Source organism: Mercenaria mercenaria, chromosome 4 (assembly GCF_021730395.1).
Source record: "Mercenaria mercenaria strain notata chromosome 4, MADL_Memer_1, whole genome shotgun sequence".
NCBI classification, from domain to species: Eukaryota; Metazoa; Mollusca; class Bivalvia; order Venerida; family Veneridae; genus Mercenaria; species Mercenaria mercenaria.
The window spans coordinates 94,608,303-94,627,813 of NC_069364.1; the positions used below are offsets into that span (position 1 = coordinate 94,608,303).

General features: G+C 34.9%; 2 protein-coding genes across 7 annotated transcripts in view; one reads left to right on the top strand and one right to left on the bottom strand.

Moving 5' to 3' along the window:
* Positions 1-112: 112 nt before the first annotated feature.
* Positions 113-8,200, bottom strand: LOC123552475 (mitochondrial import inner membrane translocase subunit Tim13-like). The gene is made up of 3 exons (XM_045342161.2): positions 8,015-8,200; positions 1,682-1,750; positions 113-831 (listed from the first exon to the last, which is right to left on the bottom strand). The coding sequence occupies exons 1-3, from the start codon at positions 8,126-8,128 to the stop codon at positions 742-744; spliced, it is 273 nt and encodes a 90-aa protein (XP_045198096.2). The 5' UTR covers positions 8,129-8,200; the 3' UTR covers positions 113-741.
* Positions 8,201-8,380: 180 nt separating this feature from the next.
* LOC123553091 (protein dopey-1-like) overlaps positions 8,381-19,511 on the top strand; it is a 62,060-nt gene continuing 50,929 nt past the window's right edge. For 4 of the 6 annotated variants that reach the window (XM_053541973.1, XM_053541975.1, XM_053541977.1 and 1 more), the window contains exons 1-6: positions 8,381-8,500; positions 11,581-11,743; positions 12,542-12,894; positions 13,855-14,044; positions 14,929-15,693; positions 16,158-16,376. In XM_053541973.1, coding sequence (XP_053397948.1) covers positions 11,591-11,743; positions 12,542-12,894; positions 13,855-14,044; positions 14,929-15,693; positions 16,158-16,376 — 1,680 coding nt within the window. In that variant the 5' untranslated portion in view covers positions 8,381-8,500; positions 11,581-11,590. The remainder of the gene's footprint in view (positions 8,501-11,580; positions 11,744-12,541; positions 12,895-13,854; positions 14,045-14,928; positions 15,694-16,157; positions 16,377-19,511) is intronic. The other 2 variants (XM_053541976.1, XM_053541978.1) reach the window with 2 other exon arrangements.

Sequence of the window (19,511 nt, forward strand, 5' to 3'; positions counted from 1 at the left end):
AAACAAAATTGGCAGCCCTTCAAAGAAAATAAATTAATATTTCTAGATCAGCATTCTGATATACATGTATTCTAATTTCTAACTTTTCAACAGTGACAAGGAAAGGAGTGCACTATCTTGATAATTTTATTTTTTGTTTGTTTTTATGTACATTTAAATACCATCATTATAAAAAAATGAAAGCGGTATTATATTTAACAAATACAATGTATGTATTGATGTGTATTTAGAAGACAGAAATTAAGAATCTGAAAATGAATGTGTTTTAAGCTTTGAAATAGATGCTTCACATATGAACGAAACTAGTTAGAACTTCCATTGAATCACAAACCCGCTATTTGTTTCCACTACCACTAGGGCTCGTTTAAGTTTTTCTGCTATCTATCCTCAGAGATGGCCTTCAGCTCCGGCTAGATGCAACATCATAAAACCTATCTTTCAAAGTTCTTAGGGAACACCTGTTAAACTAGTATAAAATCTATGCAGTACAAGGTTGCATAAATTTTCCTAGCTGTCCAATTTATATTTGTTAAAATTCTGCTTCAAATCTATACCACTCGATGTTCCACTCAGTGTCACACACACTGTAGTTTGATCTGTCCATTGGACAGAAATACCTACACACAGTCAAAATCTGGCATTCCCTTTAAATGGTATAATAATCACTGTTCACTTTAATTTTGACACACAAATGTAATATATTCACTAAAACATAATATATATACATATACTAGAACACTATCATCCCTCTTGTTGTAATCTTGTTACAAGTGTCTGTGTCACAAGCTTTTCTGTATCTCCGTAACGATCCATGCAATATGCTAGGCATTTCTGAAGAGAAAAAAAATACAGATAAATATTTACATACTTTCAAAATACATTAGGGTAATTAAAAATATTTTGCAAAAAAAAACTGGCTCATACTGACAAAGAAAAAAAAAACTTGAAAAATTTGATATTTAAATATTTAATGCTGTACAAAATATTCATGATGTACATTAAACATTCCTTCAAATTAGAAACAGCAATATTCTTCACAAACTTAATACATATAACATGATATTAATATCCTTTTGTTTTTAAATTGTTTGATGTTGACAACATCACTGTCTTATCTTTCTTGAATTATAAAACTTGTGCTAAAACCATGAAAACAGGAAGTCTGGAAATTTACTAAGTTTGAACCTTTTAACCTTTAGCCTGCTAAATTTCTAAAATGGACTGGTCCATCATTCAATTTGGGCAATACCATTTATTATTTGAGGGGGTGTTCACTGAAAATTTACCGACTGAATAGCGACCAGTGCAGACCATGATCAGACTGCACGGATGTGCAGGCTGATCTTGGTCTGCACTGGTCGCAAAGGCAAAACCACTTGCCACGAGCAGGCTAAAGGTTAAACTTTAAAGAGAAGCTGTACAGATTTTAAGTCTGAATTATTCTTCTCAAGAGAAGCCGTATAGACTCAAAGCCTAAATTACATTTTTTTTTCAAGAGAAGCTGTATAGACTCAAAGCCTAAATTACATTTTTTTTCCAAGAGAAGCTGTATAGACTCAAAGCCTAAATTACATTTTTTTTTTCAAGAGAAGCTGTTCATATAATCAAAAATCTAGAATCCATGCCAATCTTTGGACATTTGTGGAAGATTAAGTTGAACAAGTATTTTTAATTAACTGACCTGTTGAGAGTTATCTAATGAGCTGCCAGGTTTTGTTATACATTTCTGGAAACATTTATCTGTGATTTTCTGAAATGAAAAAAAAAAGAAGTATTTTATACAGATTCACACAAATCTGACTTTGATGAAAGAGTGAAACCTGACAAGTCTAGTGCAATTCTGACAAACGGTTTCAGGCTCAGAGGAGGTGTAAACTTTCTCTTCTACCTAAAATAAAGGTTTTAGCAGCACCTCGGCCTCTCTTAATTATTTTCCTCAATTCACCTTGAAATTTAATGTTAATCAGGTAGGAGACTTCACCTGGATTGAGAGACATTCTTGTGATCTAAACACAGTCTCTTGTTCAAAAGACAAAATATCTTTCAATGGAAAGACTGAAGTGAGTGTTGAAAAACCATGAAATCTTTATTAAAACAATTGTTTCATTATAGTTTCATAATCTCTTCATTAAAACAACATTATTTCAAATAAAAACTTTACAAGAAACTCTTCTTGAAAAAAGTTTTGCTTAAGAACTATAATGCTTAAAAACAAAGTTCCCAAATAATTTGGATTATGAAAATTTGATTAAAGATAATTTTCTATCATTAAAATGAATTGGCGCATTCTAAAATAATCAGTGTTTTAATTACTCTTTCATTGATTTCCATTGCTTAAACAAAATGTCTTCCAAATGAAAGACATTGTTTAGATCAAGAGAATCCAGGAGAATTCTCTGACCTGTTAATAATGCTATCAGTTATATAATAATATTGTATTTGTATCTGCTTCAGACCACTGGTTTGAAGGCTGAATAGTTTGTAGGCCCACTAGTCCAAAGGCCCTCCAGTCTGAACATTTGCAACTAGAGAATAATTATTTTATTCAATAAATTCACTGTTATACCCCGATCATACTCAGCCATGTTCCCATTACATCCTTAAACAAGAGCTGTCAGAGGACAGCAACACTCGACTATTCAACAGCCTTGCCAATTGAATGAATACAAAAGTCAAAAAAGGGGCATAATTTTATAAAAATGTGAAACAGGGTTATGGAACCTGCACAGTGCTTATCCAGCGATTTTTTTCCTTCTTTATAAAGTACTGCTAAAAGCACCTTTTCCCAATTGAAAAATGCAATCTTTTTTCCCAATTATTATCCAAAAATTCCCCAAATGACCAAATTAAGTTTGCATTTTGATGATTGCAGAAGGAAAACTTAGTTACATTGACATTCACCATGATTTAACCATGATTTAAACAGTTTGTTTGATGCTATTTACATGGAATTAAAGGAAGAAGCATTCTAAATGATGTTATTAATCAACTATAAAATTTCCAATCTGAGTAAAAACCCCGCCATTTTTCCCAATTTATCCGGTACCGGACCTTTTCCCAAAAAGGAAAAAAAAATCACTGTTATCAGCTCACGTGAAGTTTCAATCCATTCCCATTAGTGGGTACTGGGATACCAGCTTACATATAAATATTTCATATAGATATTTAACCAAAAACTGCTAAGTTGAAAACGGGGCATAATTTTGTAAAATAGCAATATAGAGTTATGGAACCTGTGCAATGTAAGTCAGTTTATCACAGTGAATGAGTGTGTGAAGTTTCAATCCATTCTCACAAGTAGTTACTGAGATAACAGCTTACATACAAGTTTGCCCACGGGCAGAATGTCGAGCCCACCAGCTGTCAAGTGTGACCTTGACCTAGGGACCTGGCCCCGTGTTCACAAAACTTTTTCGGTCTCAGCTGAGTTTGAGTTTGAAATTTTGATATCAATTTTGCTAAAGCTTCAAGGTTAAATTCCAACTGAGACTGACCATCAATACTGAATAGCCACTTGAAAATAGTTATTAACTTAAAATTTAGTTTTAAACATGCTATTTAGATATAAATGACAAATAAAGTTTCATTATCAAACTCAGCTGAGACTGAAAATGTTTTGTGAACACAGGGCCTGGTTCTTAGGCAAGACACTCCGTCTCATAATGGTGAGCATTCATGCCAAGTTACATTAAAATCCCACCACGCATAAAGAAGAAATGCTCCGGACAACCTTCAATTTGACCTTTGACCTCCAACTGTGACCTTGACCTTTGAGATAGGAACATGTGGTTTGCGCATGACACACCTTCTCACTGAGGTAAACATTCATGCCAAATATAAACAAGATTGGTCCATGCATGTCAAAGTTATGGTCAAGACAAAATCGGATGGACGCACAAACGGACGCACGGACACACGCACATACTCCGAACTGCCAAACATGGCAACTAAGTCGAGCTCACCACAAACTTAACCAAATCTGGAGGAAGACGCGGACACATGGGCGAGTCCAATAGCTCTACCTATTCTTTGAAAGTCAAGCTAAAAACAGGCAGGACGCAGTAAGAACTTGTACAACAGAGAAGGAACATGGTTGACAAGATAAGGATGTGATATGGTCTCCATGGACGTGGAGGATGTGGTCGAAATTTGGACATGTTCAAAACAAAGGTAGTGAGAACTGGTCTAATTAGGATGCAGTAAGAACTTAATAAGGATGTAGTAACGACAACGACGGCTTTGATGTAGTAACCACGTAACTAAAACCTAGTAGGAGCTTAAATCAGACGTAGTACAAGCGTGGTGCGGATTGGAAAGATTACATGGCGTTCTCATTGTGTTGTCACTGTGTTTTTTTAATGGAGTTCTCACTATGATCTCTCCACACTGCTAGGACCATGGTATGTCCGTGCCACGTTGTACAAGACCGCATTAGGTTGTTAATACTTTCTTTCCGTACTTAACACGTCTATGGCACTTTTGCAGCAGGTTCTCACCATTCTCTTCTGACAGGCAGTGGCCACACTGGAAATGTCTGTATCATCAACACTGTCATGGACTTTGGCCCCGGCCCTCAAGTTGCGGCTCTGCAGGTGGCTCTCTTGCTTTGTGAGTTGCCTTGGACTGATTAGCACTGACAGCTGGTGATGGACTTCTAGACCTTCGTGTACCCTGCACGCTGCCTTTGCTTTTTCCACCATGGCCTCTCTTAGACTGCTTTGATTTCTTCGGTGGCATAGTTGTATATTGTATTTGGTTGTAGTTGCGTGTAGATGTGGACGCAATAATACTTGCAGAATGAATAAAAAAGCATGGCGCTTGGTGCATATTTTTAAAGCAGCCAACAAATGCAGTGAAAACGTGATAAGCGCATGGTGCAATCTGACTGGTCGTAAAAAGAATGCATTGGACGTGTTGCGCGTGTGAAGGTGCGCGTGGTATGAAATTAGTGGGAACATGTTAGACGTAGTGATAACTTGGCAGGGACGTTTTAAGGGCACAGTATAAACTTGTGAACTGCACATTTTTTTAGTTTGACCCTGTTCCCGTCGCGTTCATCGAAATTTTCAGGACGCAGTGCGGCCTTCATCTGAGTGTGATGGTGGCATTACTCTACTATAGTAACATATTAGTCGAAATAAAAGAACGTGTCGGTACAGCGTGACTGTCGCTGTCTCCGTCACGTCCAAACTTATTCTGCATATTTCTGTTAGGAAATCCTAAATGAAATCCATTGGGAATGTTTTCTGGTACATGTACAAAGTATATATAATGACTACTGTCTGATAAATGAATTCATGTTGCCATCATTAAAAAAAACCATAAACTTCTTCTTCTTCTTCCAGTTACTGGCCATCTTCAACTAACTGAAGTTAATTGCCAGATTAAGTGCGCTAAGAGAATAGGAAAGAGTAAAAAAGTGTTAAAGTATGTATAGTGTGATTAAAAACAGACAAAGACAATTAGATAAAGAGGTGGGACAGTTGAGCACGGAATGACTCAACTGAACTGGCTGATGTGACGTCTGGTGGAAGACTGTTCCATTTCTTGATTGTACGTGGGAAGGACTGTTGACAATATTGTGTACGGCAGTATGGAATCTTGTAGGAGTGGATGTGTATGTTTCTAGTAGTGGACGAGTTGTTTGAGATCAGCTGTGAGTTGTCTAGAGCCACTTTGTTGTTTATGACCTTGTAGAGCATGATGAGTCTGGCCTCTTTGCGTCGTTCTTGGAGAGGTTTCCATTGTAGGTGTGTTAACATGTCTGAGACGCTGGATCTGTTGTGAAACTTGTTCTTCACAAAGCGTGCAGCACGACGTTGGACCATGTCCAAGCGGTGTATGTCTCCCTTCTCGTAGGGGTCCCAGACTGTGCTAGCATATTCTATTGTTGGGCGGACAAGTGCCTTGTAGGCTGTTTCTTTGGTGGATGTTGAAGTGATGTTCAGGTTTCTGCGAAGGAAGCTGATGGTATGGTTGGCTTTGTTACAGATGTTATTGATGTGTTCGCCCCAGTCTAGTTGCTTATTTAGCGTGCAGCCGAGGTATTTCGCTGATGTGACGTGCTCTAATGTGTGACCAAGAAGAATGTAGTTGTGAGAGATGGAGCATCTTTTCTTAGAGATGGTAAGGACTTGGCACTTGTCAGGATGAAATGCCATTTTCCATTTCTCCTCCCAGGTAGCTAGCTTATTAAGATCGGATTGTAGACTAGCACAGTCGGATTTGTTGGTGATGGCAAGGTAGGCCAGTGTGTCATCTGCGAATAGTCGAACGACTGCCTTGAGGCCCTCTGGTATGTCGTTGATATAGAAGAGAAAGAGACTGGGACCGAGGACTGAGCCTTGGGGGACGCCTGACACTACTGAAGCTGTATCTGAAGTCACCCCTTCTAGAACAACGGACTGGGACCGGTTGCTCAGGAATGCCTGGATCCATCGGTTGGTCTTTCCTCTGATGCCTTAGTGCTCAAACTTGTGGATCAAGAGGCTGTGGCACACCTTATCGAAAGGTCCATAATCAGCACGTCGGTGTGTTTGCTGTTTTCCAAGTTCCTGGTTATGTCGTCTGTGAACTCAAGTAGTTGTGTTTCACAGGACCTTCCCTTCCTAAAACGGTGTTTGAGAGGGTATAGTATGTTATTGGTCTCACCATGGTTCATGATGTGGCTGCTTACGATGTGTTCAAGCAGTTTGCAACAGATGCAGGTTAAGGAGATTGGACGGTATTTTTCAGGTTTATATCTGCTGCCTTTCTTGTATCTATCTATCTATCTATCTATCTATCTATCTATCTATCTATACTGCAGCGCTCCTCTCTACGAGTATTATGTGCAGCTGCGCACCTGTACAAGAAGTTAAAAGTTGATTGGCTAGGAGGGTAAAACGTCCTGTCCGTCATGTTACTAGAAAACACCACCAAGCCTACATTGAGCCCCTTGCAAACTATGAGCAGTACAAGAACAGCTTCCTGCCCTGTACTACCCGTGAGTGGAATGCTCTCCCACCAGACCTCGTGCAGGCCACATCTGCAGGCGACTTCAGTCACCGCCTGCAGAAATACACCGCCTAGACACTACTAGGGTTTTTATCTGTTTTTAACTTATATCCTGTTTTCTCATATTCTCGGGGGCCTAAGGGTTTGTTTTTATTCCCAGTAACAGAATAACCATTTCATAAACAACATTTGGGCGTTATTTTGTAGAAAATTCACTTGTCTTTCAGATGGAGTCATAAAATGTTACAGAAATCATCCCATTTAATTATTTTGTTACTTTATTTGATACCACCCTCACCCGCAGAAATGGACCAAGAGTTTCTCATATTCCCATGGATTTAGATTTGACTTTTCATCACAAATAAGTTGTAGAATTTAAAACATTAAAATTACCATTGTGTAATAAAAAGATATATTCTGTAGTAAATACATAAAGAAATATGACAATTAATTGCATAATCAATAATTCATGGCAAATTTGCTAACACCACCAGAAAAAAATAAGGATTTTTTTTGAAAATCGAGTAAAATGCCGATAGTTTCGTCAATATTCGTTCAAATCACTTGAAATTTTCAGTGTGTCAGTTTTGAACCATTCCTGTCTAGAAAATAACAAACATTAAATTATTTGACAACTTTAGGCAAAACACGAGAATATTAGAAACCCTGAGAATACGAGAAACAGGGATACATATAGAAGCAAAACTTGGCAGTACGAGCATAGAAGTAGAACTAGAAGTAATACACGGTGTGTATTGCAGTATAAATACAGTTGATAGTGTTAAAAACAAGAAGGATTTACAGATAAAAGCAGTTTAAAAACAGGTCTATCATTGTAGACTGGAGAGACATTGGCGTTTCTTGCCTCAATGACATTTTATGCATGTATATTTTGCTTCTGCAATTTAGTGCCATCGGTAGTCTGTTGTTTATAAGAAATTAATCAAAGGAGAACAACTATAAGATGCAAATATTTTTTTTTGATAGTCAAGGTCAACAGTAACTTGGATTTTTATACCTGTAACTTTCTTGTCATGAACTCCAAATCCAGTTGTTGTTTAACGGCAGCTAACTGACGATCTACGTCAGCATTACTGCCACCCAGCGGCTTTGAACCTGATGAAAAATCCATTTGTAAATATAATTACTGAGAAACACGTGAGCCCAAATGTTTACAAATTCGTTTCTTAACGAAGAATCTGTTTCATCCATCCAGTTGAAATTTTTGATATCACAAGTTAGAATGTCATAGTAGCCATAGATCAATTCTTGTAAACAAAAAAACTTTCAGACTTTATTAGATATATAAATCTTTGAAATAACACCAAATTTAGGAAATATTTGCGACAAAACGATATATTAGATGACAAAGATATTCAAAATTTATTCGATAAATTTACCGAAACGGTGTTTGTATAGATTTCTCCCACAAGATGTGTCACTGTCAAATTTAGAAAAAAATAAAAATTGAGAGAATTTACAGATGTAGACGTTCAAGACACAAGTATAAAACTATTAACTCGTTTGATTTTTACCATTTTAAATAGTAGGTCTTTTCAATTATCCTTCTTCAAAACGGGTTAAATCCATGTTGACAGCTGCCACAAGATAATTTGTGAGTTTCAGAGTTTGGATCAGGAAGTTTCACATTTACTTTCAGTTTAGTTTAGATACATTTGTGGCAATATCCACTGATCGACGTCAATCCCCTGTTCAATCCTCAGCCAATTGTATGCACAGGCAAATATTACATTTGCCCTATTCTTTTCCACAGAAAATTATGACATTCATTTCGTATGAACAGCAAAAGGAAAGGTGCAAAATTTACGTCAACGGTGCTTAGTGATAATGGGTCGCTGTTTTGGCAATGTCTGTAAACAGATTACAGAATTGCCAGGAAGCTGATTTTAATGTTAAATGCAACAAAATATGTGCAGTTTGCAATATCATCTTGTTTAAAATGGAAAGGAAATATAATGTAAATATAAGAAATGAAATATTTTTTTCAGTGTTCATGAAAAACGAACAACAGAATAGGACTGGCAAATTAAACATGAATCGTCGATTTTCCAATCCTATTCTGTTTTTCATTTCACATGAACACCGAAAAATGTTTCATTTCTTAATTGGCCCATTTGTTCAATAATATACTGTATGTGCTAAAAAATCCATAGCTCTAAGGAAGTGCCTACCGGCACGATAGTCACCATAAGTCTGACATGTGATAAGTGTTCTTATTTGCGCAATGGTCATGCTCTCAGTCTGATGCAGATTAGTATTCATATCCACAAAATCAGTCAGGGATGTAACTGTTTTAAGTTTAATATGTAACCTATTTCAGTTACTTTTTCAAGCATTTTATAACCTGTATTAGTTATAAAATATAGTTAACTCGGGTAAGTTACTCAAAAAAATCTTTGCTGTTCTCACAAAGTGACCTTTAAAGTGAAACTAGTAGCAATGTGGTTAATCAAATTCTCTTTTAGTCTGATCATGACCTGATAAGCATAATGGGATGTTAAGAATTTTATGGCATTAAACCTTTTGCATAAAACTTAATCAGCCTTGCGTAAAAAATTTTACTGCATAGCTGGAAAGATAAAAGTTCAAGGATTCAGGAAATAATTGCATTAGTCTCATTCAAAATGAGGAATTGGCACAGGAGGCTTTGTAATATTTTATGATAACTGAAACAAGTTATGAAAGTATAAGCAATAACTCAAATAGGTTATAAACTGCGATAACTTGAAACAGTTACAGCCTGACTGATAATGGGTGTTTCGTTAGCATTTCTATTTTTGTACAATCATGTTTATTCAATAGATATTAATTGGATATTAAAATAACACAACAATTTAAATGATGATATAACATATTGTTTTTTGATCAGTTATATTAATTAATTTATGGTATTCATCAATAATTATTGCAGAACAAATAAATCAAAAGAATGTGCAGAAAACTTATACCTGCATACCTTGATTGGTTAATTATCAACCTCAATGTCCTGTTTCTTAATTTTCATATAATTTTAAATTTTAAATTCAGTAAATCACACATAAGTTATTAAACATAATAATTATAGGCACTGTAATTGCTTGCTGTCACAGGTTGTTAACTTACAAAAAGGTGCATGGTAAAAATTGTGGGGATCTGATAAGCAGGAGAAAACATCAAAAATGCTTATATATACTAGTATACATAATGTTTAGTCGTATGAATAACAGAAAACAGAAATCTGCATGATTTTCCAGGTATGATTGTTGTTCAAACAACAAAAGTAACCTACAATAATCAGCATGATGGTCATGCGTATAAAGAAAAATAATCAGTATGACCTTGCGGATAGCCTAGGCCTCAATAGACAGTACATTAATGAAATGTTATTCAATTCCACAGTGCTGCATTTGAGGACACTCTTTATTTCAACATGCTGTGTCATTTTTCAACCAAAAAAGATTGGCCAAATATCTGCATGCAGTTCATGTGTAGATCAATTGTATGTCATAGTTCATTTCTTAGAAATAAGTTTCTAACATCAACAGAATTTGACAGTTGCAGTTATCATTCAGAAAAAATATTTGCAATGCGAATGTCACTACTAAATAGCCATTTAAAAGCTTCTGAGCAAATAAAATATGGTTCGCTGTTAAAGTCTTAAGTGCAGACAGAAAAATAGGTGACTTGTGTCATTTTTGGTAGTTTCTACCCTATACCATAAAGGTTTAAAAAGACCAAATAAAATACAGTTGCTAAATCAAACTTACCAGGTGCTTACATGTAAGTCCAAATGTATGTTGGCACAGGCCCTGCTATCAAATTCCTATGTCTAGGTTTGAAATTTTGATTTCCCCCCTTTAGGATTTGTCTTGATATACTTTCCCATACAGAAAGGCTGTTTTGAAAAATTAAAAAAATCACTGAACATGCTATAGATAGAATATTGCCACAGGGTCACGTTTATTTAAATCTGTCTGTCCAGCTTATATTTGACTATCAGATAGCAGCATAAAAAGAGGTTTTTCACAAGAGGAGAAGAAGAAGCCTGCAAATAATTAATAGTTTCATGAGCAAATTCATATATATTGGTATATTTCTGTTCATTATGCTTGAATGCAAAGCACATTTTTTGCACACCTCCCACCTGAAAGGGCAGCATATACTAATCGGACTATCTGTCCTTTCTCTTAGTCTCTGATTGATAACTGAAGAACACTTCAGTGCAGGAACCTCAAACTTGGTAGTCAGGTTGAATTTGACCAGCAGATGATCCTTAACGATTTTGAGATCGGATGAACAAAAGGTTATGGTGACCTTGAGACTGAAAATGGTTTCCACTCAATAAACGAAGAACACTGTTTGCCGACTGCCTTTGAACTTCAAACTTTAAGGATGATTGTCTGTGGTCAGTAGATCTGCTAAACTGGGTACTAGTAGTTAACAAAAGCAAACAAGCTATAAAACAATTCCAAATTTTACCTTCAAAATGCAGTTTTAGTGAGAAAACTCAGATTAAAGGTAACAATTATCTCTTCATGCTCATTTATTTTGCAGTGACACTGAACATTGTTTTTTTTTCCACAGGTGAGGAAAGATGAGTGCCCTGTCAATTTTGGCAGAAGAGTGTGAGCTGTTGAATGACAGCAAGTATCGTTCCTATATTACACAGATTGAGAAGGCTCTGAAGAGTTTCGATTCTACCAGTGAATGGGCAGACCTTATTTCTGCCCTTGGAAAATTGAACAAAGTAATATCACTTCTTTTTTGACAGTGACAGTGAATGACTTAAAAATTGTATGAGAGTGTTATATATTTGTTTGTTTTTCCCAAGTTACTTGAATGTACTAAATGTACTTAAAAGCATTAATGTATTTAAAAGCAAAATCATCTCTAGATATATAGGTGACATTTGGAGTCTCCATGACTGAGTGGTTAAGGTTGCTGACTTCAAATCATTTGTCCCTCACGGCATTGGGTTTGAGTAGATTTCTTCATGTGAGGAAGCCATCCAGCTGGCTTACGGATGGCCAGTAGTTGGATGCAAGTGAGGAGGGGCACTTGGGGTCTTCCTCCACCATCAAAAGCTGGAAAATCTCCATATGATCTAAACTTGTGGTGATGTGACTTAAAACCCAACATATAACAAAATAGTTGACAGTAAACTTCTTTAGATAAAGCTGAATTCAATATTTTTTTTTCTATTTATGAAATTTCATGTAACACCTTGATCCTGTAAGTGACATTGTACATGTATGTTTGAGTTTATACAGTGTTGTGCTTGGCAGTCATTTTAAATAACTGTTTCTCAGTAAGAACTGACTAAGTCTGACTTAGATTGTTTAAGATATGTAGATTGTTTAAAACATTAAATTGGAATGCTGCAAAATCATTAAATTTTTGAAAGATTAATTTTCTTTGATTGAAATGATTTGGCAGTATATAGCGTAAAAGTATTAATTTGTTACATAGGTTACTCATTATTGCATCAAAAAGTAGGTAAATGTGTGATATAGGTGTATAAAATTTTGGCATGCTATATTTTCAGGTCCTTCTAGCGCATGTAAAATATTCAGTCATTCCAAAGAGAGTAACAATTGGAAAGAGGTTAGCACAATGTCTACACCCTGCTCTACCAAGTGGTGTTCACATGAAAGCATTGGAAACCTATGATATCATCTTCAAATGCATCGGTACAGAGCGGCTGGCACAGGATCTGTTTATATATAGTGCAGGGTTATTCCCCTTGTTGACACATGCTGCCATGAATGTTAAACCTGTGCTTCTGATGATTTATGAGAAACATTTTGTGAATCTAAGACAGAGGATTAAACCCGGCCTCAATGGACTGCTGTTGGGGCTTCTACCCGGCTTGGAGGAAGGATCAGAGTTCTATGATCGGTAAAATATCTAAATACATTGTAATTACTTTTTATTGCAGAAGTGGGGGCTTGTGGCTTTTGTAATAGTTTTATGTGTTTGTTAAGTCTGAAATATGTTTAAGGAAAGATAGCTTCTGATAAGAAGTTTGTTAACATTCATTGATGAATACTGTGACTTAAATTTTAACAGAATTATGTTGATGTAGATATTAAATAATACAACTATTATACCTATTCCTTCATCGCTTGGAGAATTTGCTAGCCAAACTTAGGTTAGGGAAGACTATACACATGCACTTCTGCCACGTAACAATTTCATAGAAAGGTGTGTGCAAAGAGTCACCAGGTACTACAAGTTCTCCATACCATATGTATATATAGGGACTTTCAGAGGACAAAGTTCTGACAGTATCTTGCAAAAATACTCCTGTTTTGTCATACATCGTCATTGCTTTCTCGTGGAGAGAAGACTTGAGAGAGATTCAAACATGCTTCAAACTATCTCTCAGAGACTATATGAATGATTATTACATGCTCATTTTTAAACTCTGTTAAGTTAGAGCGGAACCTGAAAGTTTACCATTTCAGAGGAATTTTTCCATACTCGTTCTGATGTTTTAATTTCATTTCGGGTGTGTCAGGTCATAAATGTCATTACCATGTGTGTGTGGTTGCATTAAAATGTTCATTAACGACAATATTTTCAATTTCACTTAGGCCTAAGGACAACTGAATATCATTTGTATCACATTCATAAGTGTAGATGTGTTAATAATGACAAGATAATTTGGTTTTCATTGAGAAATATTCACTTGTTATTTTGTAGGGTAATATTGCGCTCAGAAAGTCGCACCTACATTTTGTATTTCCACTACCAAACTTGTGTATATTTCTAGATACAAATCTAATAATCTATAAGTATAAAGTAAAATGTTGTAGCAATTTCACTGTCTGTTAATGATTTTATTTCCTTACTTAGGACAAATGCATTATTGGAAGACTTTGCTGAAGGTACAGAGTTGTCGTATTTCTACACATGTTTGTGGGAGTGTATACACAGTTGTCCGTCTGTACGTCTTCCTGCTACAATATATCTTCTTACACACTTCAACAGAAAACAGACTATGGAGGATCAACTACACATGATTGGTCTAAATATCAACCTTATGGTAAAGCACTTTATGATATGCCTACGAACTTTCTGTCTGAAATGCAGTCTGCATATCACTAATGAATACAAAACTGTATTCAGCTCCCATTGGATTTGGAAAAATATTCAATAGTGGGAGTACTTGTTTCAGTTGCAATGGTCCATGCATCAGAAAGTTCACTGTTTCCAGTGAGATTTCAGCCACATTTTAATTGAAATAGCTGTAGAAATGGATATATGTATATGATAAAAGGGTAATTATGGCAGGACTTTGATCCGCAATGACGCATTCAACTCTATTGGATTTCGCCAGACCTTTGCAACATTGCAGATCAAGGTCTGAATGATATAACCTGTCAAGTTTTCTTTGGTGTTGGTTCAGGGAAGGGTGCAGAGGTCGATAATATGTGATGTACAACCCAGTTAACATGATGAAAAATCAGAGCCAAACTCAAGACAAAATGTTCCACAGGGATGAGAATTGTTATGTTGACATTTAGCTCTAAGGCTGATATAAAATCCAAGGAGAGTTTTATCAGTGGAGGCAACTTATATCTGATAGAGTTTGCTCAACTTTGGATGCTGATTCTGTCCACTTTAATAGTCTAAAATATAAACAGTTCTATTAAGAATTAAGATTCAATGAAATTATTCTACCATATTTACAGTATATGTGTACCAGTACCATGCTGGCCGAGTTAGTTGCGATCATTAAGTTCTATTAATTAGAATTAGGTTTGTAGAAAGGTAAGTGTTATAGTATTATTGTATATCTTTTATAAATGAAACCTTGGAGTTTTTTGGTAATTTGTCCTTTTTCTCTGTAAACATGGAGAGGGTGAGGGTAGGGCAATTATTTGAGAGAGATAATTAATACATGTTGATTTCTTTTTCCACTTTCAGATAGAGGCAATATGCAGTGCTGTGCAGGATACCAGTGTGTTAGTGCAGAGAAGTATGCTTGACTTTCTACTGCTGGCTTTCCCATTACACAACAGTCAGCTTACACATTCTGACATGGCAAAGGTCGTTAAATATGCCATCAATGTGTTGTTACGCAGGGATATGTCTCTAAACAGGAGATTCTATGCCTGGCTTTTAGGGACAAGCACAACATCAGTTTCTGCACATGCAGAAAATTCAGAAGTAACAGAATTGTCTTACTTTGAGAAATATTCACAGGACTTGTTAATTCAGGCCCTGAAGTTTAAACTAACTGAGAAACAGGATGGCGAAAGTACAGGGAGCTCAAGCGTAAAGTCAGCTGTGCTACGTCCTTTCCGTATTTTGATAAGTTTGCTTGATAAACCAGAAATTGGTCCAGTTATTTTAGAAAGCGTACTGTTGTCGATATTCAGATGTCTTCACAGAGAATTTGAGCTATCCAAATCAAAGTTGCCAACTCAGTCGAGCAAGAAAACCAAAGGTGAGACAAATGCTTATGACGAATTGTTGAAGACTGCCAACCTACTGTTTGGTACATTTGAGCCATATTTTATTTGGGACTATGCAGCTAGGATGTTTGATCTGTCCTGTTCTAACAGTGGAAAGAAATCGCTGAGGCGTCAGAGTTCATCAGTATCGAGGCACAGTGTAACACATGAAGAATCTGTCAGTGTTGGAGAACTTAGTCAGCTTATCGCCTTCCTGTTGGAGATAGTGTCTTTGGTAAGAACCAAGTTTTATAAATGGTTTCTTCATGTTGTCTGTCTCTTGATTTTATTACTGTAATATTTATAAATTACTGAAATGACAGAAATTTATGTTTAGTATGTGTGTTTGTTTGTTTGTTTGTTTTTGTCTGAAAAAGTCTTAACCCAAGAATTTTAGGCATGTTTTGTATAAAAAAGTTTCAATATTCAGAATACTGGTATTTTTCAAGTATGTATATATCTAAAAACGTCATATTTGATTGCGAAGACAGATGTTGGAATGAGCTAAATCTTTATATGAAACTGGTTAACCCCATATGAATTGTGAAATATAACATACAGGTTAAAGAATGATAAATATGGTGCAACAACTATAATGATTCTTTCTTTTATGTTTTTAGTATTGACTCCTTGACTTGGCCATCTTATCTTGACCTGCATGCGCATTCATGTATGCTAATACTTTATATTTTATTTCAGGAGACATTCAGTGAGACCCAGACTGAACATTTGCCCAATCTGCTTTGCAGTATAATAACCAGTCTAACAGAATACTGTGACAAGTTGTCTGACAGTGATGTGATAACCAGTCTACAACTGTGTACCAAGATCCTATCCAAGGTTCAGCCAACCATGACAACATCAGGGTCACATGACCTGTCATGTGATGAGTCACATGATGTTGTAGAAAAGGTGGAGGTACTAACCCTGCTATCACATTCCTCTAGATGCTTTGAACTCCTTTTTTAAATAAAAAAAAATCTTTAATTTTAATCATTTCAATATATTTTTTCTAAGTTTACCTGTTTAAGGTAGTTCTACCTGTTTGATAACAGGAAGTCATGATGGAATGTCAGTTATCTGGAATAAAATAGAATAGATCCTGGATCTGATGTATGGAAAGGAAAATCATCCAGAAAAAAGAATGTCATCCTGTATGTACATTTGTAAAATTAGTAACTTTACTTTTTAAAAAGTTTTTTTTTCTGAAGGTAAAAGATGATAACAAAATTGTTAACACATGGAATAATTTCATGTATGCCATCAAATCTTTTTAAAAGTTACAAATCTCTGAAATTTTATGCAGTTACCCTAGAAATAAGCACATGGATCTATACTTTTTGTTTGACCATTTGACAGGCAGTATGTTTATTTACAATTGTGAAAAAATTCATAAAAGTTTACATTGTAATGAAAAAAATCCTATTTGCAAAAAATGTAATCAAAATTATGATCATAGACTTCCATGTTGAAAACTTGCATTAGGTTCATATTTTTTAGAACAGTATAGCAATAAATCAAGCACATGTTCCAATCTTCTTTTGCCAGTTTTTCATAGCATATTGTGAAGTGATGGTTTAGTCAAATTCCACGTAGAAAAGAAATTAACCTGATTGTGCAGAACTACCTTAAATGGAGACGTATTCAGTTTAACTTCATGGAAGTTCTGAATGAATATAAATCGGATTTCGTCACAATGTTCCATGTTATTTAATAAAATGAATAAGTTTAGTGCAAATATCCAAATTTCAGACAAAATCTTTATATTATTTAAAAAGGTTTCACTAGGAAAACATTGATGAAATAATATATTTATAATTGTCTAACTTTAAAGTATAAAGGATAAAAAGGGAAGTGGTTTCTTTAAATTGAATATGGTACATAAAAAGTTATTAGTAGATAAGCATAAAAAGCCAGTAAGTCTTGTTCCAACACCTTTTGTCTTTGTACACATGTATCATGTAGTATGATGAAAAAAATTGTCACAGTCTTCATTTTCATCTATGTTCACATAACGACCTCTCTCTCTCTTTCTCTTTCAGTTGTATTTGAGTTAGTCACATTATAGTATGTTTTATGCTTTTATCAGTATTTCAGTCTTGTCTGTAAGTCATTTGTTTTATACCTCTATTACATGTGAGAAAGTTGTCATGTTACATGTGAGAAGGTTTCATGTAAGTCATGTTATAAGTGAGAAAGTTGTCAGATTACATGTAAAAAAGTTGTTGAGTTACACGTGAGAAAGTTGTCATGTTACATGTAAAAAAGTTGTTGAGTTACATATGAGAAAGTTGTCATGTTACAAGTGAGAATGTTGTCATGTTATAAGTGAGAAAGTTGTCATATTACATGTAAAAAGGTTGTTGAGTTACATATGAGAAAGTTGTCATGTTACATGTAAAAAAGTTGTTGAGTTACATATGAGAAAGTTGTCATGTTACATGTAAAAAGGTTGTTGAGTTACATATGAGAAAGTTGTCATGTTACATGTAAAAAAGTTGTTGAGTTACATATGAGAAAGTTGTCATGTTACATGTGAGAATGTTGTCATGTTACATGTAAAAAGGTTGTTGAGTTACATATGAGAAAGTTGTCATGTTACAAGTGAGAATGTTGTCATGTTATAAGTGAGAAAGTTGTCAGATTACATGTAAAAAGGTTGTTGAGTTACATATGAGAAAGTTGTCATGTTACAAGTGAGAATGTTGTCATGTTATAAGTGAGAAAATTGTCAGATTACATGTAAAAAGGTTGTTGAGTTACATATGAGAAAGTTGTCATGTTACATGTAAAAAAGTTGTTGAGTTACATATGAGAAAGTTGTCATGTTACATGAAAGTTGTCATTAAATAGAAAGTTGTCATTACATGAAAGGTTGTTAGTTCATATGAGAAAGTTGTCATGTTACATGTAAAAAAGTTGTTGAGTTACATATGAGAAAGTTGTCATGTTACATGTGAGAATGTTGTCATGTTACATGTAAAAAGGTTGTTGAGTTACATATGAGAAAGTTGTCATGTTACAAGTGAGAATGTTGTCATGTTATAAGTGAGAAAGTTGTCAGATTACATGTAAAAAGGTTGTTGAGTTACTATGAAAGTTGTCATGTTACATGTAAAAAGTTGTGAGTACATAGAAGTGTCAGTACAAGTGAGAATGTTGTCATGTTATAAGTGAGAAATTGTCAATTACATGTAAAAAGGTTGTTGAGTTACAATATGAGTAAAGTTGTGTCATGTAGGATTATACATGTAAAAAGTTGTTGAGTTACATATGAGAAAGTTGTCATGTTAAAATGAGAAATGTTGTTGTTACATAATGAGAAAGTTGTCATTTACATGTAAAAAGGTTGTTGAGTTACATATGAGAAAGCTGTCATGTTACATGTAAAAAAGTTGTTGAGTTACACGTGAGAAAGTTGTCATGTTACATGTGAGAATGTTGTCATGTTACATGTAAAAAGGTTGTTGAGTTACATATGAGAAAGTTGTCATGTTACAAGTGAGAATGTTGTCATGTTATAAGTGAGAAAGTTGTCAGATTACATGTAAAAAGGTTGTTGAGTTACATATGAGAAAGTTGTCATGTTACAAGTGAGAATGTTGTCATGTTATAAGTGAGAAAGTTGTCAGATTACATGTAAAAAGGTTGTTGAGTTACATATGAGAAAGTTGTCATGTAATCATGTAAAAGTGAAAATTTGTTAATATGAGAAAGTTGTCATGTTACATGTAAAAAGTTGTCATGTTACATATGAGAAGTTGTCATGGTTACATAAGTTGTGATGTAACATATGAGAAAGTTGTCATGTAACATGTGAGAAAGTTGTCATGTACATGTAAAAAGGTTGTTGAGTTACATATGAGAAAGTTGTCATGTTACAAGTGAGAATGTTGTCATGTTATAAGTGAGAAAGTTGTCAGATTACATGTAAAAAGGTTGTTGAGTTACATATGAGAAAGTTGTCATGTTACAGTAAAAAGTTGTCATGTTACAATGAGAAAGTTGTCAGTTACATGTAAAAAGGTTGTTGAGTTACATATGAGAAAGTTG